The following is a 25,540-nucleotide window of genomic DNA, read 5'->3' on the forward strand; positions in this document are numbered from 1 at the left end:
AAAATGTAATTTTAGGTAACCATAAAGCTGAGGCAAGGGTAGTTTGGGTTCTTGGAAAGAATCCCCAGCCATCACTGGCTGCCTCTGGGTGCAGAAGTACTTGTGTGTGGATCCAGTGGAAGGGGCCAGGCTTATGTCAAAGGTCCATGTGCTGATAGCAGCGGCAGCACCTGCAGAAAGCACGGGTCCTACACATTTTGCATCATGTACCTCTTCCTCAAGTGCACGGAACCATAAGGACAGTGAGCCACCAGGTGGGGGCTTTAACATATGTAATGATTAGTGAAAGCTTCTTTGAAAGTGAGAATTTTTCATTACTTTATTAAATATTATATTCAATTCAAAGGGTTTGACCATCCATAATCATCATTGTATGTATACACACATACAATATGTGTGTATATATGTAAAAAATACCCGTTCAGCATACTTTTAAAGGAATAACTGTGTTTTGAAGTCTATGCAACATGAAATATGATTTGATATAAAAAAACTAATCAGAAGCCTGAAAAATGATATGTTTTAATAAGAGCCTATTGCAGGTTCTGGAATGATTGTGGCATGCATGTCCCTGGTCATATTGGACTTCTCCTTCAATTTTGACTGGAGTAATGTGTGTTCCACAACACCGATTCTAATGTCCATCTGAATAGTTTCTTGCTTCAGCTTCGTTAAGCTCTGTTTAATCTTCACCAAAGGAGCTGCAGAATGAAAATAACATGGAATAAAAATGTTCATTTGGAGTATCAGTGTATTACAGAATGGTATGACATTTTCCTCACTTTGTGTTAAGCCAAAAGTGGGGTTAAAAACACAGCCAACAATTTACTGACATTCACACAGTTTTGCTGTGGCATTTTAAACACCTGAGATTTCTAGGCTGGGAAATGATGCAGCATTTGAGGTACTGAGGCTGAACTTCCTTTCTTTTCTAGAGGAAGAGTTGCTAAAGGTGTTTTTAAGAATGTCTTCAATTTTTTTTTTGCGGTACGCGGGCCTCTCACTGTTATGGCCTCTCCCGTTACGGAGCAACAGGCTCCGGACGCACAGGCTCAGCGTCCATGGCTCACAGACCTAGCCGCTCCGTGGCATGTGGGATCTTCCCGGACCGGGGCACGAACCCATATCCCCTGCATCGGCAGGCGGACTCTCAACCACTGCGCTACCAGGGAAGCCCAAGAATGTCTTCAATATTTTTTAAGGGGCTAGTATATTTATCTAAAGGAAAAGGGGATACAATGGAAGAAAAAGAGAAGGAAGAACTACCTTTAAGACATAGCTAATGGCTCATTCAAACATACTGCAAACCCCCTATACATCACCTTCTGAAAGATCACTCAGTATATTCTGTTAGAACTCTAGAAAATCTTTCTAGAGCAACGAAGGGCCTTAGGCAATCACCACTGGGCCATGTCAAAGTAACTAGCTCACAACAGAGGATGATTACTGCAGGATTATTAATTCTTCTCTATTTGACCCTTGCCCAGTCAGGTCTACCAGGGAAGAGGGGAAAAAAAAGGTCATCACATCACCACCTTTGTGCCGTTTGGGCGTACACTTAGTGCTTTTTTTGTACATGAAATGGAATAATGCAGCTCATTTGATGAAAACAGAACAAAATATTATTTTTTTAAACTGGCATAACAAAGTGCATATTTAACTGTCTCCTACTCTATTTCTGAATTAATACAGTTTGAATTTTTTTAAAAATCCTAAATGATAGTAAAAAAATTATGACTCTTCTCAGTTCATTTATAAGGAAAACAGTATACTGATTATCAGATCTCATTTTTGCACCACGTACCTCCCCTTCAAACAAATTCATTTTAAAAAGCAGTCTTCCTGTTTATTAATACCTCTTTAAAAATAGATTTCTTAAAGATATATTCTTCTTTTGCTCATTTGCTTCTTAAAATGAGTGTGTACTTACCACCATCAGTCATACTGCTGCCTTTTTCTTCCATTTCTTGTTTTACCTTTTCTAGCTCTTCTGTAACCTTTCATTGAAAACAAAAGTTTTCATGAGCACTGTGTTTTAATAAACTTTCAAGATTTTTGTATGATGTATTAAAACATTAATTCAGATATAATACATACATAAAGGGGTACAAAGATATTAGCAGTATTCTGGGCATAATTTGAATAATGAAGTATGCAAACATGAAAAGCTTTTTATCTTCTGAGAGTGCTCCTATTGTTAAACTTCACCAAATTATTCTTTTATTGACCGTCTCAGGTTGTAACATGATAGAATAAAAACGATCAAGTTGTTTTTTTAGGCATCAAGCACTCAAGCTTTGCAGTTATCTCATAGCATCTACCATGCCAGTCTCTAATGATCAGTTATTAACTAAAACAGCACAAACATCCTAAAAAGATTTTAAATTTCTAGAAGTTTACTACGTATCTTTAATATTACAGTTTTATAAGAGTATATGCCACCTTTTCCTCTATAGGACACTAAAAATAACGTTTATACCATATGGATATATATAAAAATATTCTAACTGCTTTACTTTATCCAAACCATGAACTCCAAGAGGCACACTGGGCTGTTATACTGGCTCTAATCTGTACTCTATATCATGCTCAAAATTATACTCCTATAGCCTCTATAAATTCCAAACTAGCATAAATGTAGGTAGAAAATATCTTTTAAAAATTGAAAAATTTTGATATGATCTAGAATGAAACCATAATCGTAACTTAGTAGGCTTTATTTTTATCATGCTGGTGAGTAAAAACTTCCTTGGGAATAAAGTGCTCATCCAAGTAAAAGCAAATAAACTTTTTTCAGGCACCTGAAATGTTACAACTGGGGATAACTACATACTCCAAAAGAACTAAATGGTTCCCTGGACTCCCTTCAAGTGTTAATTTACCTAACATAAGTGAGCACTTTACTTCTGTATAATGTTTTATCTGCCTAGAAGCACCACGGGGTTACAGTCTAAATATTTCTAAAGTTATATTTTTAGTATTTTAAAATAACTATTTACTCTTCAAATAATCTCCATAAAAGAAGCTTAATTCTATTATACAGAAAAGTTTGTGACAATTATACTTGATTGTATCCAAAGATAATCTTGGACTTTACTCCCATATTGGCTGCTGACCTTGTTGTAAGGTTTTTTTTCCTCTCAGCTCTTCAGTGAAAAATGGGAGTATATATTATTAATATACATATATAAATATACATGGGTAAGACCTAATATATAATATATATGTATTACTAATATAATTCATGTAGTATGTTATATGTTAGGTCTTACATCTCCTGCAAGATGATGAAAATAAATACACTATATGTAAATATTCCATAAGTTTTTAGAAGGGAAAGGGTTACAAGCCATTCCCAATTTGTGGACAGAGAAATACGCAGGATCACACACAAGTTACCAACAACGATCACTAAAAACAAATCTTATATTTTAAAGACTAACATTAAAATTTATTATAAGACATTTAAGTCAATGCTTTACCTACTCTTCTATGTATTAATTACAATTATTATGTTTTAAAAAAGGTTAAGGAAGATTATAAATGTGCTAATATTATGAGCATGTGTTATGTTACATTTAGTAAAACAACTTCAGGCATTTTTGTGGAAACAAGTAGTATATAAATAGGTAATTGATTCACTGATAAGACAATTTAGGGATTTTCTCTTGAAGGAAAGGATTTAAGAGCCACAGGAGGCAATTACTAGAGTAAACAACCCACGGCAGTAGCAGATTAAACCATCCATGGCTCTGAACCACGGTACCCCGCTGACAGGTGAGAATCTGGCAGGAGCACACAGTATGTACCTCAGACAGGAGTCTGGTCCTTTCAGTTACTCCACCGTTTCCCTGCTGGTAACGCTCCCTTGCCTGAGGGAGAAAACATTTTGTTTAATGGCAAGTTCAAAACAGAAGCCCATGACTTAAATATGACCTCGTTGTGTTTGTAATTTTTGCATATCATTTTATGACAACGCCCCTCCTTGTTTGTGAATACTATTGCGAAAAGTGACATTTTAACGGTAGCTATTTTATGTCCCTCATAGGCACCATGTATTTAACAAAAGCACTATACAACGATGAACTACCTTAACCTTCATATAATAATTGTGTAACTCACAGGGGCATGGTTCACAATAAAAACTGTCCTCAGCCACTCCTAAACAGTTTAGACAACGGCTCTTGGTCGATCTAATCTGCGTGCTATGCAGAGAAAACATGTTCTAAAAAATCAATCATAATACAGCATCAGAGTCAGTAATTAATAAGGATTAACAAACAGTATGACAATATGGAATATGTCCTTGGGAACGAACTTAATCAATTATTTAATATCAGTGTTTGAGAGATACAGGGTGGCTTTAATCAGAGACTTTTTATAGCATTTTAAAAGTAAAAACATTTGCAAATAGACGTGTATACGTGTGAATAACTAATTAAACAAATAATAAAACAGTGAAGGTTACTTTCTGCTTGGTCTTTGAGAACTTCTGAAAGTATGGAAGTATCTCAAGTTTAGTTCCATTTTTTTCTCCTTCTAACCTTGTCTGCTGAAAGAAAAAAATATGCGTTCAACTGACATTCGCAGTTGTTGAGGAAGACGTTAGTAGTCTTCCTCAACATCAGGAAAGAGGGGGCATAAATCCCAAAGGAAAGCCTTTAGATCCCTACTGTTGCAACAAAGCACTGCTGCTTTCAAAGGCTGAAGGTTTTATTTTATTTTGGTAGAATTTCTAAAACTTTGAAAAGATTAAAAAATTTGCTCATTTAATTAAACTGCTTGCCTTCGAACGTGTCTTCTTTCATATTCCTTATTATGTGGTTGTAAGCCACAATGGCAAGGATGTCTTTTCTCCCTGACACATGTAAATGTATACTATTCCACTTCCTCCTACTCAGACAGTAAATTAACAGCAGACTTAGAAACAAAACCAGGTGTCCTGATACTCTGCTCTTGTTCTAAGCCACGTTTCTCAGCAATATGACTTCTTTTACTTAAATCAAATGAAGAAATACATTTAAAGACTTCTAGGAGATAATTTCTATCACATGTAAAATGGATATGACAAGTTGTATTTGCTTCCTAAAGTGGGCAGAGAATCAATGTGCTGCTGTTTGTGAAAAGTATTTCATGATTCTCAAATGAAAGGTCCTGTGTCAGGACTTCCCTGGCGGTCCAGTGATTAAGATTCTGCCTTCCAGTGCAGGAGGCACGGGTTCAATCCCTGGTCTGGGAAATCAGATCCCACATGCAGTGGGGTGAGGCCAAAAACTTAAAAAAAAAAAAAAAGTGCTGTGTCAAGTTTAGGGATTAGGATCATTAATTGGAATGAACCCTGGATATCATTCCTCAGTTACCTCACTCAGCTGGGCTTGAGCTGCACGATATTCCTGAACCAAGTGCTCAAGCTGATTGTTGATGTACTTTTCTCGGCTGCCAATCTTCTCCAGAGTCCTGCTAATTTCACTGTGAAGTTTGTCCAAAAGTCCCTAGAAATTTTAGTAGACAGAGAATTCACAAATATATTCTTCAAAAGTAGTTTTAAATGGGTTAAATCTCCCTCAATTCATCTCACAAATTCTCAACCACCAATGAGAAAGTAGTTTGAAATTTTCAGCAACAAAAAAGTCTGTAATGAAAATTATTTTAGTCACACTTTGCAGAATGTTAAAATAAAAAAGCACCTGTTAGTGTTAGTCAATTTATTTGTCCTTACGCAAATCTAAAATATATGTGAGTGGAATGTGCTTTATTATATAAAGTCCACAATCAAAGTAGGTAAGGGAATAACACAATTTTCTTATAGCACAATTCAAAGATGACTGGAATATTCCAGTTGGAAGTAGATCATTAAACTTATAGCTCTAGTCTGGGACCCATAACTTCTTACTCCAGCTTTGCTTCTTTGTGGTATTCTCCAAAAGTCCCTATTTCTGGCAGGGCAGCAGATCTGGGAAGCTGTAGGTTCTAGGCGTTGCTGGCCTGCTGCTGTTATCCCCTGAGATTCAGTGGGGAAAGAATGATGAAATGATTCTAATATGCCTACCTATATATCTAGAGTATGTAATAATATACTAGGTATATATCATATTGCTTTTATACAGTTACCTTTCTTTAGTTGGTTTAAGTGTTAGGGCTGTTGAAACATAATATGGTACATTCAATCAGGAAACTCCTCAAGGGCAAGGATTGGGTCTTTTTTCCTTTCATGTTCTCTCTTAATAGGTATTACACAGATGAGTAAATGTACTCATGTACTCATCTGAAGTAATTCACATACCTTGGTCTCCTTTAGAGCAGATTCAATTCCACTTTTGTGCTGGTGCATTTGGTCAACATGGATTCTCCAATCCTATAGGCATAAGAGCATACAGGAACAAGTAAAACATATTACATTTCCTACTTTCCACTACTTTTTTGAAGTTGTATCCTTTATTTTAATTACTTTGGTTGCTGCCCTATTTCGGGTAGGAGAGTCCTATATATAGCTTGCAATCAGATTGTAAAGAAATGTGTGTAGAGCACTTTAGGATAAAAGGTTCTAAATAAATCTAAATTATTTTATGTGTTCACAGAGTGATGTCTCACAATTTGAATGTAAATTATCCCCGCACTGCTGGTGGTTAATAGTTATGACTACCCATCAAAATGAAAAAAATTCTAATTGCTAGAAAAGAAATACCTGTTTAAACAGTAACAATTATGTTTGCCAGAAGCAACTCTGGAATCAAGTAACATATCAAATATTAGCTTGTCCCTTGAAATTAAAGTGGGACGCTTCTTTGGACTTTGGAATCTCTTTAAGAAAGGAAGTCTGTAATGATAGTTAGAGTTCATATATTTGAGATGTATTGTACTACTTCTAGAACGATCTGAATTTGTGTGCATATATATGTATTTTTTTTTGCGGTACGCGGTTCTCTCACTGTTGTGGCCTCTCCCATTGAGGAGCACAGGCTCCGGACGCGCAGGCTCAGTGGCCATGGCTCACGGGCCCAGCCGCTCCGCGGCATGCGGGATCCTCCCGGACTGGGGCACAAACCCGTGTCCCCTGCAACGGCAGGCGGACTCTCAACCACTGCGCCACCAGGGAAGCCCTGTGTGCATATTTGAACTCTCTAATCTAACATTTTAATTTCCTACAAAAGATCCTCAAAATGTTTTGGTTTACATTACTAAAGGTAACAATTTTAAGACTTGAGAAATACTCATCAGAAGAGAAAAAATATTAAGGTGAGTTGCAGTAAGTGATGGAGCCAGGATATCCCTCAATCACACACATCTGCTTGCATGCCCTGATGCTCCACTTTGCTATCTACACTATTTTGTGAAGGAAAAACGATTTTGTGAATAATCCCATTCTACTGACTTCTTAACTTTGCAACGTGGGCCAGTGACCATAGGGTAAAAACATCCTTGGGTACTTCACACATACCAATTATACAATTACATTACAGCTGCAAAGAACCTCAAAGAATATCTAGCCTGACCTTCATCATTGCAGAGATAGGCAAACATAGGCCCAGCGACAGAAAGGGGCACACCCAAGGCCACGGAGGTGGTGGTACACCTGGATCAGAAGCCAAATGCACTAATTCCCATGCAGTACCTTTTGGCAGTTCAGAGTTAATAAAAGGAGGAATTGGCTGCTTGACACCAGTGAAAGTGCTACAGCAGAGAACAAACAGCACTTTCCTTTGTCCTTAAGCATTTTTCTGTCTCATGAGCGGAAAGTATCTCAGAATACAGAGCGTGGAAAGGACCTTGAAGATCACCTACTCATCCTTCTAACAGTCATCTAGAGCAATGCCTTCATTTTGCAGTTGAGGGGACTGTTCACCACCTGTGACTACGGCTAGACAGATGCGGCCAGAAAACAGGCCCCTCCAGCTCAGCCAGTCAACACTGGAACAGGAAGGAGAAGCAACTGGCTGGCCTCCTGCAACGAGACCTAATATGGTTAAGCTTCAAAATGGAAACTGCTTAAGTCCAAGCAAGCATCTTTATGAAAGATAATAAACCTAACAAGTATCATTATATTGATTTTTTAAAGAAGTGCTCATCCTGCCTGATTCCAGAAAGAATTTTAGAAGCTTAATAAACACCAAACTCAAGTATTCCTATTGGTCTCTGTCTCTGTCAATAGATATATATGTATATGTGTGTATATATACATATATAAATGTATAAACATACACACATATATATATATATACATACATTATATATATAGTTTTAAAATTTATTGTAATTGATGTGTTTAAAATAGTTTGTGTTCTGCTTTTTCTACGCAGCATTATTTTCTATCCAGCAAATGTAAAAAATGTATTTTTTTCATGTTTTGATATTCAAAGTACTTTGAGAGAAGAAAACATGCCTGACTCATCTAAGAAGTATAACTATGATAACTTACGTTGATGGTAAGCTCCACGGAGGAGCTGGCATTTCAGTGGCACCTTGAAGCATGAGTAGCATTTCAACACACTGGAAAGGAGGGGGAGAGTAAGGGTATTTTAGGCTGAGGGAGTAACAAGAACAAAGAAAAACAGGAAAGTTTATAGGGAACAGGCAGCCCAGGCTGGCTAGAATATAACACAAAAAGTTCTTGGGGTGGGGTGTGGAAGGTGAATCACAAGGAAACAAAGCTGGAGAGGTAGGTTGAATTAGATCAAGGGCTTTAATTAAGGAGTGTGGATTTTATCCTGTAGATAATGGAGAGCTATCAACGACTTTTGGTTTCAGTTTTAAAGACAAGTCTGTGTTTTGGGAAAGTAACAGAGTGAAGGACTGATTAGAAAGGCAAGAGACTGAAGACAGGTAGCAGACCAGTTAGGAGGTTGTGTCACGGTCCGCCTGACAGATTAGCAGGGGTTAATTAGAGCAGCGCTTGTAAGAATGGAAGGGAAGGGATGGATTCGAGGGACACTGCAGACACAGACTAGCAGCACTTGATTACTGACTGAGGGGAAGTGAGGGGTGGCTGAAGTGGAGGTGGGCCAGTAGAGAGAAGATGTTTGTAAGGTTTCTAGTCTGAGGAACTGAGAGGATAGTAATATCACAGTGTGACAAGAACAGAGTAGATTTCAGGGAGCCTGAATTATTGAGGAATTTGGTTTTGGACTTTTTAATTTGATAAGCCACTGGAACACTGTGTATTCTTATTGCCTTTCAAAGTGGAAAGCTAGTAATGATTTATAATTATCCATCAGGCAAATCTGAATGTTTGTTTCATTAAAATCTTCTAAGTGGACACACTTCCTGATGTACAGCTATTTTTATATAAGCTTTAAAAGTGTTCTTACCCTTTAACCCAGCAATTTCACCTCTAGAAATTATTTCCAAGGAAATAATTGGGGATACACACAAAGATCAATGTACAAGTTCTGTGTAAAACAGCAGAAGACTCTCTATCTAACAGTAGAGGACAATTTCAACTAATTTTGTAATGTTCATTTCATCCCTAAAAATAATGCGGTATGATACCGTTTTTATAAAGCTCAAAGTAAAACTCAAGGATACACACTATTTGGAGATACACATGTGAAAACACACACACACACACACACACACACACGAAGAAGAAGAGGCAGCAGCAGCTAATGACAGTACACAAACCAGGAGACAGTTGTTACCTATAGGTGGGAAGGGGCAGCCGCAAAGCAGCACATAGGTAACTTCCAGGATGTTGTAATGGTCTAGTTCTCAAGTTGGGTAGTGGTTTCATAAGTGATCGCTTTATTACTGGATTTTATAATTCTATATGATTGCATATTAAATACATTAATATTGTATATTGAAATGTTCCCAAAAATATTTCATAGTCAGAAAAAATGCATGTTAACAACATACAGTAATGTGGAAAAACACTGCCAAAGAGTATATTCATTAGCTGTCCAATTTAGTAAAAATTAATATTTGTGTATATCTGTATGTGTGTATTAACACAGGGATTTGAATACTGGTGTTTTTAATTTCTTCCTCATCCTAACAACATTTTCCAAATTTCCTATAAGAGAAAATTTTTAATCATCACTTTTAATCATCAGGGGAAAAAAATGTCAAAAACTTTCTGGGTGCCCAAGACGTTTCCTAAAGGGGTTTAATATAGTTATAACAGAGAATATAAATGACTGTACTTGTAACAGTTTAAAGACATGAATACACAGCTTTTAAAAAACTGCAACTGAGATGGTTAAAAGCTTTACAAACGTTTGTGGTAAGAATGGAGAATATAGGTTTTAATGATATGTAAGGATTTGATCCTCCAAATAAGTAACACTAAAAGGAACTGTTAATCAATAATAGCTATTCTTAAGTAAGAGAGAATCCATTGGGTTACAGTGCACTTTTAAACATCTTTCCTTACTTGAGACTCACAAAGGTTTGGAGCACTACGTACATATTCTCATCCCTTCCTTTTCACCACTATCCTTCCCTGTAAGAGGGTTATGTGACTTGCTGGCTGGTTGTGGGAGGACTGCACTTCACTGCTCCAGTGATGCCGGCCTTGGCCATGTGCTTCTCTTTCCAGTAGAATGATGATGGACATGGCCTATGCCAGGACTGTGTAGAAGCTGTAAGAGGCATCCACCAGCTCTCTTGCCCTTTCTTTCAGCCATGATAATAGGCATGCCCCACAGAGCGGTTTATCCTTTAGGTCTGAGAATATGAAACATGGAACATAGCTGGAATAGAGCTACAGCTGTGCCACACTTCGGCAGATGTGTATCTTGAGTGAGAATAAATGTATGCTATTCTTATTGTAAACCACTGTGATTTGGGGGTGGTTTGTGATACCAAAAAACTGACTATATATACATAATTTATAGGGACAAAAAAGAATCAGATAGGTTAAATGACCTTTCCAAAGTTTTATGTCTGGAAAGTGGAAAGCACTCCATGCCAGTGCTTTTTCCACATATTATATGCTGCTTTTCTTTATGATAAAATGAACTACCAAAGAGTATCTAAGGTAAACCAAGAATTCTTTTTGTTATATATCAAGTGAGACCACATGGGCCACTGGAGGTTACTAGTCACCTATCCCAAAGTGCTCTACGTGTGTGTCTATTAAGCATCATTTCTGATCTCTGTTGAAGTTGAGTTTTTCACCTAATCTAGCACATTTCCTCTCTATGGAAATGAGAAGACTAGTAACGATATAGAATATCATTTCTTTAGACTTTCTATTTTTAAAAATTCTTTCATACAAACTCTCATGTGTAATTCTCTCTGTCACCTGTGAGGTAGATGGCAAAGGTATTGTTGAACTATAACTCCCCTCCTGGCTCCAAATTCTTTAGCACCAAATTATATATCTCCCTTTTTCAGAAACTGGAGAATTGTGATGACATCTCTGCAGATGGTGATTCACAGTATACCGTAAAATCACAACGTATGAGATCTTGTTGCAGAAGTTAAGGTGACTGGAAGACCATACGGATCTCTGGGTTTTCCTTCAACAGAACAGCACCTGAACAGTTTCCTTTGCGGACACAAAGACATTTTGTTTCTTTGCTTGGATCTCCAGCTCAGTGCTTAAAGTACCTCTCTGAAACTGCAGGGGAAAGACAGACTGAAACATGAGCTAAGCATGGCAAATGGAACTTCTATCTGTGTATAAGTTACACTAATTTACAACTTGTGAAATGTCAAACTCTCAGGTTTTTTTTCACCCAAGTTTGAGCTTCTTTACGTGTAGAGAGGCAGAGTGCCAAAGGACTCTTGATACAGAAAAGCTGAGGAAGGCACCTTCATGTGTACTGAGATGGTTTTCTCCTAGGCTCAGGAAAAGTCCATGCCAGAGCACAGCTGACTCTGGCAGCAGGGGCCCTGCCTCTCTCCCAAGGGCAGGCGCAGGGCCCCAAGGCTCTGACGTGCCTTGAATTGCTGTCCATCACAAAATGCAACTTCTGCCATATACCCCACTTTTCTCCTCTATTCTTACTGTTCCTCCCTCAATTCTGTTATGAATAATTAGTGATGAAATCTTAATTCATTGTTCTGCTTTTGCAGTTTTATTTTAATGAATATAAAAATATTTACAAGGGCTTTCTTTTATGGGCTCCCTCCATTAAAGGTGCCTAACCCATTTTTTTCTTACTAGGCCTTTGTTTCAGCTCTGAATTCACTTTCTCTAGGGATTTTCAAGATCGCCCTGGGGAGGAAATCCTATGTACTTCACATCCATTTTGAGATCTTTTTAAGTCTAATAACAACAACTTCCATGTTAACATTCAAGGAAGGCTTCATAAGTGTCAGGCACTATGCTCAGCACTGTTCGTATGTCATCACATACGATTCTCTTAAAAACTTTATGAGGGTATTGAGATGCAGCTACTTTAAAGTAGGCTTCCCAAGCCCACACAGTGGTAGAGCCTAAACCTGCAAAGACCACTATATCATATCATGTCATTCCCCTGATGAAATGCAGTAAAGCATAACTAAAAATTTTAATGGGGCAATGGTTAAAGGAGACTTTAGTTTTATCTTTAATATTTGAATCTTTATAAGAATGTATTTATATATCAACTGTATAATGAAAAAATATATTTAAAACATTTTAGGATAAACATATATATATAATTAAAAACTTTCTCACAAAGAAATAGCCACACCTACATGGCTTTATCAGTGAATTTTCTCAAACATTTAAGAAAGAAATAACAGCAACCTTGTATGAATTCTACCAGAGAACAGGAAAAAAAGGGAGAGCAATTGCCAACTTGTTTTATAAGAACTGCATAGCGTTACACTAAAACCTGACAAAGTCACCTAAAAAACAAGAAAATTAAAGATTAATATTTTTGTAAACAGATATAAAAATCCTCAACAAAATACCAGGAAATAGAATCCAGTAATATACAAAAAGGTAATATAACATGATTAAGTTGCATTTATTCCAAAATGCAAGGTTAGTTTAATACTCAAAAATCAACCATTATATACAGTATTGTAAGCCATATTCATACTGCTTTACATTAGATCTCCAGAATGTATTCATCTTGCATAATGGAAACTTTGTATCCTTTGATCATCTCTCTCCATTTCCCCTTATCCCCAGCCCCTGGCAACCACCATTCTACTACACGCTTCTATGAATTTGACTATTTCAGATTCCTCTTATAACAGAGATCATACAATGTTTGTCTTTCTGCGTCTGGTTTATTTCACTTAGCGTAATGTCTTCTAGCTTCATCCATGTTGTCACAAAAGTCAGGATTTCCTTTATTTTTAAAGCTGAATATTATTTCATGTCTGTATAATATTGCATTGTATGGATATACAATGTTTACTTTATTCATTCATCAACTGATGGACATTGGTGTTATTTCCGCCTTTTGGCTATTATGAGTAATACTGTTATAAACCCACGTATCTGTGGTCAACTGATTTTCAACGAGGAGGCCAAGACCATTCAATGGGAAAAGAATAGTCTTTCCAACAAATAGTCATGAGGCAACTGGATATCCATATTCAGAACAATGAATCTGGACCTGTACTTCACACAAAATGTAAAAATTAACGCAAAATGAATAAAAGACCTAAATATAAGAGCTGAAACTAGAAAACCCTTGGGAGGAAAAATGTGCGTAAGTCTTCATGAGTTTGGATTAGACAAGGACTTCTTAATTATGACATCAAAAGCACAAGCAACAAAAGAAAACACGGATAAGTTGAACTTCACTGGAATTAAAAACTTTGGCTCAAAGGGAACCATCAAAAAAGTGAAAAGGTAACCCATAGAAGGGGAAGCAATGTTTACAAATCATATAATTGATAATGGGATAGTACCAATTATATATAAACAATTCTTATAACGCAAGACGAAAGACAAATAACCCAATTTAAAAAATGAGCAAAAGACTCAAACAGACATTTTTTCCAAGGAAGATACACAAATAGTTAACAAGTACTTGAAAAGATACTCAGCATCGTTAGTCAACAGGGAAGAGTTTTAAAACCACAATGAAATACCACTTTATATCCACTAGGAAGGTGATTTTTTTTAAAAAAGGAAAAGGAAATTAACAAGTTTTAACAAAGATGTGGAGAAATTGGAATCCTAAATTCTTTGCTGGTAGGAATGTAAAATGGTACAGCCCCTTTGGAAAACACTTGGTATTTCCTCAAAAAGTTGATAAAGTTACCATACAATCTAGCATTTCCACTTGTTGGAATTGCTGCCAAGTACATGAAGACAACTGAAGACATATGTTCATACAAAAACCAGCACCATAAACTTTCACAGCCAGTGACAAACTGTGTCTGCTTTAAGCCTACCTCCTTCTCCTTCCTCAGCTTTTTTCATGCTTCAATTTTCTTTCTCATTTGGGAGTAAAAGTTCTTTTTGTGGAAACACTTTGCTTTTTTATTGAATATATTTAATATATTTTGTTCTAACAAAAATCCATTTATTTGTGTTTTGGTTTTGCCTTGCTATATTGTAAATGGTAACATTTATGGCCTGACATACAAACAATACATGTTATTGCATAAAAGTCAACTGCTTGTTAACAAATATATTGATTGTTTAGCAATAAAATGGAGAGAGTAAAAAAAAAAAATCAACCATTATAATCCACCATAACAAGAGAGAAAAAAAGAGGAGATAAGTCAAATGGTCATCTCAATAGATGAAGGAAAAAAAAAAAACAATCACTTGAAAAAATTTAACATCCATTCATAACAATAACTCAGCAAACTGGGAACCAAAGGAAAGTTCCTTAATCTACCTTATGATATTTGTGAAAGTCATAAAGCTAACATCATCCTGAATGGTAAAACTGAAATACTGAAAGCTTTCCCCCTGCTAATGCCACTTATATCCAACACAGACTAGGTATTTCAAGCAAGATAAAGGAAATAAAAGGGGTAAGCTTGTAAAGAAAGAAATGAGATTGATGTTATTTGCAGATGATATAATTGTATACACAGAAAATGCAAAAGAATCTACAGGCTTACGGTTAGAATAAGTGAATTTAGCAAGTGTGCTGAAGATGTATACAAATATACACACACAGAGAAATGTATTTTTATATAACAGCAACAAATAAACAGAAAAGAAAATCTAAAAGATACCACTGAAACAAATAGCCCAATGTAATAGAACAGAATGTCCTGATACAGACCCTCACAAGCATGTTCTCTTTTTATGACAAAGCAGAGCACTGGTAAAAGGATAACCTTTTCAATAAACTGGGTCAACTGCATATACATACGAAAATCAAATAAATCTTGAGTTCTACCTCACACCCTCGTACTGTCCAGAAGAATAAATGCTAGATGGACTGTAGATCTCACTGCAAAAGGTGAAACAATACAGCATCAAAAGGAAAACAGGAGAATATGTTCATAACACCGGGGGAAGCAAAGATTCTTAAACATAGACTTAAACAAAGAGTAAACGAAGATTATTTAAACAAAGATTAAAACATAAATGTTAGCCATACTCCACTCCCCGCAAAAGAGATCATTTTGAGTATATTAAAATTAAGCCGCCTTTATCATAATACACCAATAAGAGTGAAAAGGAAGCTAAAGAGTAGATATTTGCAATACGTATATCTGACAAGGGACTCATATCCAGCGTATATAAAGAACCTCTATAAATCAAAAGAAAAAGCAGATAAGCCAATAGCAAAAGACAAAAGAGAATACCCAATTGCCAGATAAACATATGAAAAGGGGCGCAATTTCATCAGTCATCAGGAAAATGCATATTAAAATGACAGTGAGACATCACAACAAACCTACCAGGATGACTAAAATAAAAACGACTGAACCAATACTAAATGTTGATGAAGACGGGGAGCAACTGGAACTTTCAGATACTGCTAGGAGTATAAATTTGTATAACCACTTTCGAATATGCAGACACTATGACCTAGCAATTTCACTCTCACAGAAACTGCAGGAGAAAGGTGTACTTACGTTTCCCAAAAGACACTTCAAGACTTTTCAAATCAGCATTATTTAAGTCACAAACTATAAACAACTCACATAAGCCAGATGTGGGCTCCCCTGGAAGGGCACAGCCTTGAGTTAGGCAGCTCTGCACTGAAGGAGCAGACAGCTGAAGGTTGTCTGCTGACCGCACTCTCTGTGGCTGGGCGGCAAGTCCTTGTTTGGAAGGGGATCTGGACAATTCATCTCTGTTTTAACCACAGGGAGACAGACTTAGTTATTAAAATGATAACTGTAGCTGCAGTGGTAGAGAGGTAGGGCCAAGGGTGAGCTGCAGTCCCAAAGTGATCAGTCTCAAGATTTCACTGTGGAATACTGATGTTCCTGTGACACGTTTAATACTCCATCCACAGTGAATGATAAAATTCTCTGGAAATCTGATGGCAAGAAATCAGGTTAAATGAAAGAGGCAGAGAAGACAGCTTGATAGAAGGAGTTGCATATGTCTAAGTTCACTGTAGCAAATATTTTTGGGATAGGTCAATAATTTATCATTCTCTTTGCAAGGATATGAGCAGCGTATTTCCCTCCTCTACCCAGAACACTCCCTTCTCTAATGACAGAACATTATTTGTATTCCCTCTTTTTGCCACTTTGCACAAGCAGTTTTGCCATCTCTTCTTCCTGTTCTAATTGTTAGATTTTCAGCTTCATCACTGCTCACATTTATGTGTGTATTTGTGTGTGTGTACGTGTGAGAGAGAGAGAGACTGTCCATTAAATTAAGTAACTTTTTCATGAGATTACTTTCTTAATGAAAAATGCCCATCAGGTTGCAGGATAGTTGCAGAGTGTGGCTTTCCTAAATTTTTAAATGTGACATTTTTCTTTAATTGTCAGCAGCTTAAAGTCTTCTGTGGTATACACCTTTGTGGTGTGAGAGCATGATTTTTCTTCATAAGTGTTCAAAGAACTAGACATATGACCTAGGAAGAGTTCAGTATGTACGTGTGCTGTACTCTGTATGTGGGTGTTTGTTGCAGGGGGTGTGGCAGTCAAGCTGGAAATATGTGTTTCCTCGGGAAAGTTCTTGCTTTCTAGATATTGCTCTTGTAGGGAAAAATAATACGTGTGCATAGAGGGTAAGCAAAGGCTATCATAACAATCACTGGGATTCTCACACCTGCCTGTAATTGAACTGAAACTGGAGATCCATAATCTCTCCATAAAATACCTTGTTAGTAAAATGATTACATTTCTAATGTGTGCTCAGAAATTATCTTTACTACCGTCTGCTACTAAGCATTTTCACATGTTCACTCAGACTTATTATTCATGCTTATTCTATCCACACCCCTTTTCTATGGGCCACACAAATCTTCCGAGCGAGGTTTTCCAGACTTTAGAAGGCATTGCAAGCCTTGAGAAGAGATTTGGCAAGGCAGAGATTGGGGGCCTTCTGAGAATGCAGGAACACCCTTAGGCTGACTCAGAATGTCACTGTTTCACAGGATGCTGAGGAACCATGGTGGAGAGCTGGAAGAGATGACCTCGCCAGTCCCTCTCAACTTTGAGAATCTACTAATCAAAACTTTGATCTCATACTGATACTCAAAAAACAAAAACTGAAAAAAATGGAGTCATCTCCATATCTGAAGAACTAAGAAACATTAAGTCACTGCCTTGGCCTAAAGAAACAATCACATATAATGGGAAAAAGACTATGGGGGTAACAATTTGTCCAAATATTAAGAAATTTGTAATAAAACACTCTGATAGTGAGAACCGCTCTAATACTGTTGATTGGAAAAATGAGTCAAGGCAATTAAAAAGTGCACTTTATAGGGAGGTCCATACGATACATGGTTTCTGCTTCAATTCATATTTTATATTAAGTAAAAGGAAACATGAAATTATACTTTGTAATAATGATGTATTTAGGCTAGAAATTTCAATTATAATCAATGTATATTAACTCAATGCTCTCAATCACAAATGTCTATTTGAGGTATATCTACTGTGAGGCATTAGTAACTTTCCTCCTTAGCATTTACATAACACGCAGTCTTTATTGGTTATTTCCTTAAAAATCTACCACTGTTGATGCTCTTTAGTTAGAGATGATGGTAATCTCTAAAGCAAAAACACTTGTTCTCCTGTTTCAACTTGTGATAAATGAAACCTTTCTGGATCCAGCTGAAACATTTATCATGCTCAGGGTAAGTAGGAAGGAAGGCATCATCAACTAACTTTAAACACAGAATACCCTGAATGTTCAACAAGGCTGGGACAGAAGCAGCTGAAAATCATTTCCAGTTGCTTAAGGATGGCTGGGTTTTTCTACACCCCTATGCAGTATTTTCAAATGTATAATTTAAGCATAGTATTCTTTCCCACAACCCTGTCCATGACCTACATGCTACAAAGGAAAAAAAAAAAATGTTGACCTTGAGAATACAACTTAAAGTCCACCAAATCACACCATATTTTAAAAATAACACAAAAATCCAAAACGGTATTCTGTTTTGTGTAGTCTCCCTTAAAGAAAGCTTGCCTGTAAAAGTCCATCAGTGAATACTTCCCCTCATTCTCTGAGACGACGTGGCAGTTGAGTAATCACACCGGCTGCTCTAAAAATGTATGTGTGTCTAGTTAATTTAGGCAGTTTATTTTGATAGCATTCACCTCTTTCTGATTACAGCAGGTGTTTCAAGGATAAATTTGCTGAAAATTGCATTTTGTTTAAACAACAGCAGCATGTACATTTATGGCCTTACTATATTAAAAAGCATTTACTGTCTGGCAGCAATGGATACAATTACAAACATTTGTGACAGTAACTGGAGCTATTACTCCCGCATGGAGTCTCGTGAAGACCAACTTATTGCCACCTGTATTTACATGTGTTACTGGTAATTGTAAAAGCCGATTTTTAAAAATTTGGTTCCTTATGTTTTAGAAATTGTGTGACTATGTTTCAACAAAAGGTCTGTCTACCAGAACATCTGTAAGAATTATAAACGTGGTTTCTCCGTTATTTAAATAACAGGCAGAATCCCATTTTATGAGGAACATATATGTAAAAGGTATTCCTGTATCCTAGCCCACAGAATATATTATACTTTTTTGCTCATGACTGCAAGAAACCTATCAATATAGCCTATCCGGCAACCAGAGTACAAGTCTTGAGAAATGCTCTTTACTCCAAAACTATAATAATTTATAAATCCCTACAGGTCAGAAATACTTAGAAAGCTAAATTTTATTACTCTGCATCCAAACACAGTGATGGCAGAAGGTCAAAGCAAGTTGACCTTCCACTGCTTCGGAATGAAAAAAAATACCCTCCATTGCTTCCAGATATAGATTTGTCTACAAGAGTGAAAAGAGGAAGCTACCATTGTCCATTTCTGCACGATGTGGCTTCCAATTTCAAGAGACTTAGATCTAATATGGCAATTCTGTGGTCCTCCCAGGTTCATTTAAATGGAATCCACCTGCTGATTAATGAAGGCCTCTCTATTCCCTCTTAGGTTTTAGCTCTCACAGTGACTAGAGAGCCCAAGGGCTCAAGACTATTGTCATGATTCCATCCTTAGCAGAAAGACTCTTCCCAAAAGGTTTCCTGCTGTGAATTACCCAAGGCAACACTTGTATGGTTTATTTACATTAAAACGAAATCCAATTGCTTAGAGTTGAAATTTTAAGTTTAAGGTTCTTTTTACAACTGCAACCTTCAGAAAGTTGGACACTGAAGAACAGGTAAGGATGTAAAAAAGCAGTTCAGTGAAGCAAAGGCTTGAAATAATTAGAAACACATGCTGTAGTACTTCCTAAGCCTTAAATAAAAAATAATCTCTTTATCTAAATTCCTTGTAATGAACCTGAAGATTTACATAATTACTAAAGACATTTTGGTGGAATGAAGGGGGTACCTAGCCAACTATCTTTTAAAACAACAAAGCAGGAAACATTTAATTATAATTTGGAAAAAAGTCTATTTAAGTCATTAATCAAAATTCTAATTACAATATCCACAGGGCGTTAAAGCATGATAGAACATTTGTTCATTGCATTAAATACCTAATATTAAATCATTACAATATACAATCTTTTAGGAATAAATACTGCATAATTGAAAAAAAAGGGCCTGTGTAAGGTTTAGTTGAAAACTGATTTCACGCTTGCTGCTCTTCTTTAATTCTGGGGAACAGAAATAAATATTATTAATGATTACTTAGTTTCTTTGTAAAAACCCCTGACTTGAAAATATCATTCTCCTGATAAAGATTAATAAGATGACCATTTTAAGAAGACACTTTCCCTCGGTTCAATGAATGAAGTTGAGAAACTGAACATACAAATGGACAACAGATAACAGCTAGATCATTACCCAAAATATTTAGAATCCTGACCCACAATCTGTGGCACCTAGTCCAGGAAGCCAAATATAACCTCTGTAGCAACTGACCTCTGTAGCAAGGACTTTGTAACTGTCAGCTTCCCCAATTTTTGCTCAAACCGCACTCTCCCGCCCCGCCCCGCATTTCCAATGTAGGACCAATTAGACAAAGCCAAATATCTTCCCCTAACCAATCACATGAGAGGCCCTGCTTCTAGTGAGCCCACCTCCAAATTTCTAGTCACATATGAACATACTTGAAGCCTTTCCTTTTTTCCACTACAAGTCTTTCAAATTCTCCTGCCTGCCTTAAGTTCTCTGCCGACGCAAGTAGTGATGGCTGACTCCCTTGCTATGGCAAGCTCTGAATAGCCTCTGCCTGTTCTCATTTAGGCGGCTTCTGTTTATTTCCACAAAGCCAAATAAAAGCTTGCTGTTTTTAATAGTAAAACAGAAACTAAAAAAGATAGAATAATTTCCCTCAAGAAACGGCATTAAGTATTTATTTAGCAATCAAAATTAATCAAAAATACAGAGAGTGAAATCTATATGAATATGCATTCACATTTTCTATTCCCCTAGAAATAGAGGACATGCAGAATTCTTTCGCAGCTCAGCTTCAACCATTTTATTATTCAACTCAGCCACTGTCAACTGATTCACTTAAAAGTTTAAAAAATTACTATTATGGAATTTAAAATATTTCAATCAAGTAGGAAATATTACCCTTCAATAATTATCATAAAGTACCCTGAGGAAGAGCCCCTCACATGGTTAAAAGCAGGTAAAAGCAGCTACAACCTACAGGCTGGTCTGACTGTACATTCTTGCAGCAATGAGTAAGTATACAAGATTTCTAAATTTCATTTTCTATTTAATCTTCATTTCTGCTTCTTGCTCTCCATGTTTTCTCTTTCAGCTGATTTCCAAATTCAACAACCACTTGTTCTCTAAAATGACCCACTGGCCGATCCATTTCTTGCTACTGGTCTGTGTTCTCAGATCTTCTGGTCCTTAGGCTTGCCCATATCCTAAGCATCAGCTCCTGCAGGACCATGCCCTGTCATTTCTCCACCCAGATCCTAGAGCTCCTGGTTTGACCCCAACCTGCTGAGCTTGGCCAAGCCATCTCCCTACCAAGCACTCAGCTGGAGATTGACAGTAACCTTCTAGCACTACAGACAGCTATCTAAAGGTATGGTTTGTAATTTTTAAGGATATGTGGAAATGCTCATGATGAAATGATATGTTAAAAAAGAGGTAAAATCTCAACACCATACATAAAAGCACACAGAAATAGTGGGCAACATATATTAAGTGATTCCTCTGGCACCATTCTAAGTGCTTTAGATATGTTAATTCATTTAATACTTTTTTTTTTTTTTTTCAGTACGCGGGCCTCCCACTGTTGTGGCCTCTCCCATTGCGGAGCACAGGCTCCGGACGCGCAGGCTCAGCGGCCATGGCTCACAGGTCTCGCCGCTCCAAGGCATGTGGGATCTTCCCGGACTGGGGCACAAACCCGTGTCCCCTGCATCGGCAGGCGGACTCTCAACCACTGCGCCACCAGGGAAGCCCCCCTTTTTTTTTTTCATTTAATACTTTTAATAACTTTGTTGAGGTAAGCTTTATAATGAATTCCATTTTACAGATGAGGAAACTGAGGCACAGAGTGGTTGTGTAACCTACCCACAGGTTCCAACCGCTAATAAGTGTTAGACTCAAGATGAGTACTCAAGTGTCCTGAGTTTAGAATTTGTGCTTTTCACCAGTATGCTATATTGTCAGTAATTGAATAGGTAAGAGCCTGGGTTGGAGGTTCAAATATCATATCTGTCACTTACTAGGCAGAGGCAAATAACTTCTCTGTGTTTCAGTTTCCTCATCTGTAGTAAAAGGTACCTGCATATCATAGGGCAGTGGAAAGGATTAAATGAGTCAATGTATGTAGTGCTAAGAACAGCACTTGGCACAATGCAAACACTTAGTAAATATCATTTATTACCATTATTTTCATCATATCATATATACCTTTACTAAGGAAAAAATTAGAAAGATTTACCAAAGTGATACTTATATGAATCCAATTACACCCTAGGTAAAAATATAAGGCTGATTGTTATCAATATTCCCTTAAGTGATGGAAGCATTAGGGCAGGAATTTTGTAAATTCTTCCTGAATACTGATACAGACACAAACCTAAGACAGCTATCATAGAATACAATAATATTACAAAACAATATTGTAACATAAAAATAATTAACATTTATTAGGCAGTAACTATGTGTCAGACACTGTTCTTGTTTCTTTACAACTCCTCCATGAGGTAACGAATATAATTAGTCCCATTTTACAGATGAGGAAAGGAGGAACAGAGAGCTATAGTAGCTTGCCCTAGATCACACAGCTAGTAAGTGGTAGAAATATGAATTTTGGGTGTCAAGGGAAGGTATGTGAGATAGGCTCCATCCTCTCTGGGTCTTTATAGCTACCAAAGTTCTACTAAGTTTCTGAAACTCTGGGTCAATAAATCAGGATTTGATGGTGGGACTAAATGTGTGATCCCTAGCTTCTAAATCACAGTACACTACCTGCCTCCTCTCCCCTTGAAATATTACTTCTGTATTATTTTTATAATTAACAACAAAATTGTGTTTTAAAAAGACTCAGAGATTAGGATAATTCTTGACCAGTTACAGATTTAAGTCTAGTGAGTATAATCACAGATGTTTGCTCTTAGCTTTAAATTCCACCAGCGTAGTTATATAACACTTGTGGGCACTACTATGGGGTCTAATAAAGAACAATAAAAAAAAAAAAGATTAAAAAACATCAGAAAAGGAAAGAGTTAGAGAAATAAAGAGTAAAAAAAAAAGAAAGGAAAGAACAAAAAGTCCAGGATGTATTATACTCGTAGACGATTTTATTAGGTGGCACCGACATCCACTCTAGTTTAGGTGTCCTCAGACTGCCCTTCTAAGGAATTGATGCCTGAGCCTTACTCACTTGGTCAGAACTGAGGCCTTAACTAGGGTTGGCTACTGACCTGGTTAACGACCCAGGATTTGGCTGAATTTATCAACTCTCTTGGCAAAACTTCTGACTGTCTTCAGATACATTATTCCAAATTGAGGCAGATCGGAGATAGGTATATAGCTACTCTAGAAGTAATCACCAGGAGCATTCTCTATACCCAGCTTTAAAAAGGGAACTGCTAATACAGTCCATTCAAGCCAGCATATGACAAAAATCCTTTATCTTCAGTTGTGGAATGTATTATTTGTAGTTTTGGCAACATACTTATTTTCCCAGTTGTAATTTGTTTAAGCTAATATTAAAATTTATTTGCATTCTTTGAGAACTGGTAATAGTAACAAGTAGTGCCAGAAACAAGGATAAGCTAGCCTAGCAATAAAAACCTGATTACATTATGAAGAATATACAAAATAAAATACTGGTGTATGACAGGATGTCATCAAGCATACAGACTATAATATGCAAAAAGAACGGAAAAGAAGATTTACTTTTTTAATATAATACACTGCCGGGAAGCATATAAGGACTAAAATGAACCTGTGAGGAAAAAAAAGCAAAACATTTGATCCGGTGCCAAATAAATATGGGACTTTTTTTACTTCTAACACAAGGTAATTTTAAAGAAATTTATCATTGTTTTAAATAATGCTGACCCTATATTACTTATCTCCTACATCTCTATGCTACTTAAAAATTAATGTAACAGTGATCAGTAAAACACATTGATCTGAAAGTAATTAATTCCTTTTCTTCCTCCTCAAACATGAAGTTGAAATCTTGAAAGGTCCTAAATGGCCTGCGGTGAGTAAGAGGTTATTGTTTTGTCCAAAAGTAAAGGAGAGGGTTTGGTTTTGGTAGAGTTAGGAGTTGAGGAAGAATGGGATCAACCATGATTCTGGTGTCAACACTTCCTGATTAAGGAGGATAATGAGTCCGTGAGAAACCACATGTATAACCAGATTACTTTATTTCTGAGACATGAAAAACATTTCTCTATTCATTAGCCCCTTATTTTCTCAAATCAATGTATAATTTTATTTTTTCTTAAGTAAGCTGAATAAAGAATTGACCCTAAAGCTGTAATTCCCATTTGCTACAGCTGAAATACTTAGGAGAAAGAAGGGTTTACGAAACACTGGACACAAGGACCAAATTATCTAGAGAAGAATTCTGAAAAAGCAATCAAATAGGACTTTATGTCAGTATTTTTACCACAAAAATCTAAACTCAAAATGACATTCACATATTCGAAAAAATACCAACCCCCCAAAAACTTTATCTGACATTTTCGAATGTTGCCTGTAACACGGACTGTATAATTAATGACACAGTATATCCTCATAAGATCAAGGCTGGTAATGAATGGCATGAGACTAAGAGTCCAACTCCGAATTAGTTAATTCTTCCCCAAATCAGGAGAACATTGATTCTTTAAGAATCCAGGATTTTGACTACTGCAGTATTGGTTTATAAAACTGTATAGGTTAGCAGTTACATTTATATTCTCTCTTTCTTTATTCAGTTACTTCTACTATGTGGAGATCAATGACAGTTCTTAAAAAAAAACACACTCGTGTGATCCTATTAGATTTTAAGTGAGATGTTTGATTTCAAGAGTTTACTTATCTTGAAAGTAAACAAATTAAACTTGCTTCCTCACGGGACTAAGATGTACTTGAGAGTTCCCAACTACACAATTATTTTAACATGTTGTTCTAACTACAGTCACAATAATAGTGATGTTTAATTGTATGAAGAAAATTTGTTCTGACAAAACTAAAGAATCAGAAATTACATTTTCACAAAAAAATTACATTTTTGAAAATTATGACTTCCAGCAGAGATCAAATCGGGAAAGAAATTCTTATTAATATGTATTTACATATAAGAGATACATAAACAGAGAATTTACCCCCAATGTACTCAAATAATAGCTGTCCTCCGTAATGATTGGGTAAATATATTGTAAACAGGCTGTAGGATTTGCCCACTTACTCTAGATAAAGCTTGTTCCACAGCTGTTCACAGTCCAGGAGGACCTCTGTTGTCCTTATCTTATTTTAGGACTGCCCTAGGAGTCTAGGCTACTTCTTAGCTTCTCTAGGATACAGTTCTACATGCCCAAATCCAGGCAATCGAAGTGTGAATTAGCTTCCAAGGCACTGAAAACAGCAATCTTTGTATAGCTGCTA

At 36.6% G+C, this 25,540-nt stretch overlaps 1 protein-coding gene across 1 annotated transcript in view; it reads right to left on the minus strand.

Annotated features, from left to right (window-relative positions):
* Nucleotides 1-293: 293 nt before the first annotated feature.
* The window catches only part of IFT57 (intraflagellar transport 57), a 60,046-nt gene continuing 34,799 nt past the window's right edge, over nucleotides 294-25,540 (minus strand). Inside the window, exons 7-11 of the mRNA XM_029215390.1 lie at nucleotides 6,284-6,355; nucleotides 5,361-5,492; nucleotides 3,810-3,872; nucleotides 1,931-1,997; nucleotides 294-701 (exon numbers count right to left, since the gene is read on the minus strand). Coding sequence (XP_029071223.1) covers nucleotides 523-701; nucleotides 1,931-1,997; nucleotides 3,810-3,872; nucleotides 5,361-5,492; nucleotides 6,284-6,355 — 513 coding nt within the window. The 3' untranslated portion in view covers nucleotides 294-522. The remainder of the gene's footprint in view (nucleotides 702-1,930; nucleotides 1,998-3,809; nucleotides 3,873-5,360; nucleotides 5,493-6,283; nucleotides 6,356-25,540) is intronic.

Source organism: Monodon monoceros, unplaced genomic scaffold (genome assembly GCF_005190385.1).
Source record: "Monodon monoceros isolate NGI ecotype Baffin Bay Population unplaced genomic scaffold, NGI_Narwhal_1 Super_Scaffold_11, whole genome shotgun sequence".
Classification (NCBI taxonomy): domain Eukaryota; kingdom Metazoa; phylum Chordata; class Mammalia; order Artiodactyla; family Monodontidae; genus Monodon; species Monodon monoceros.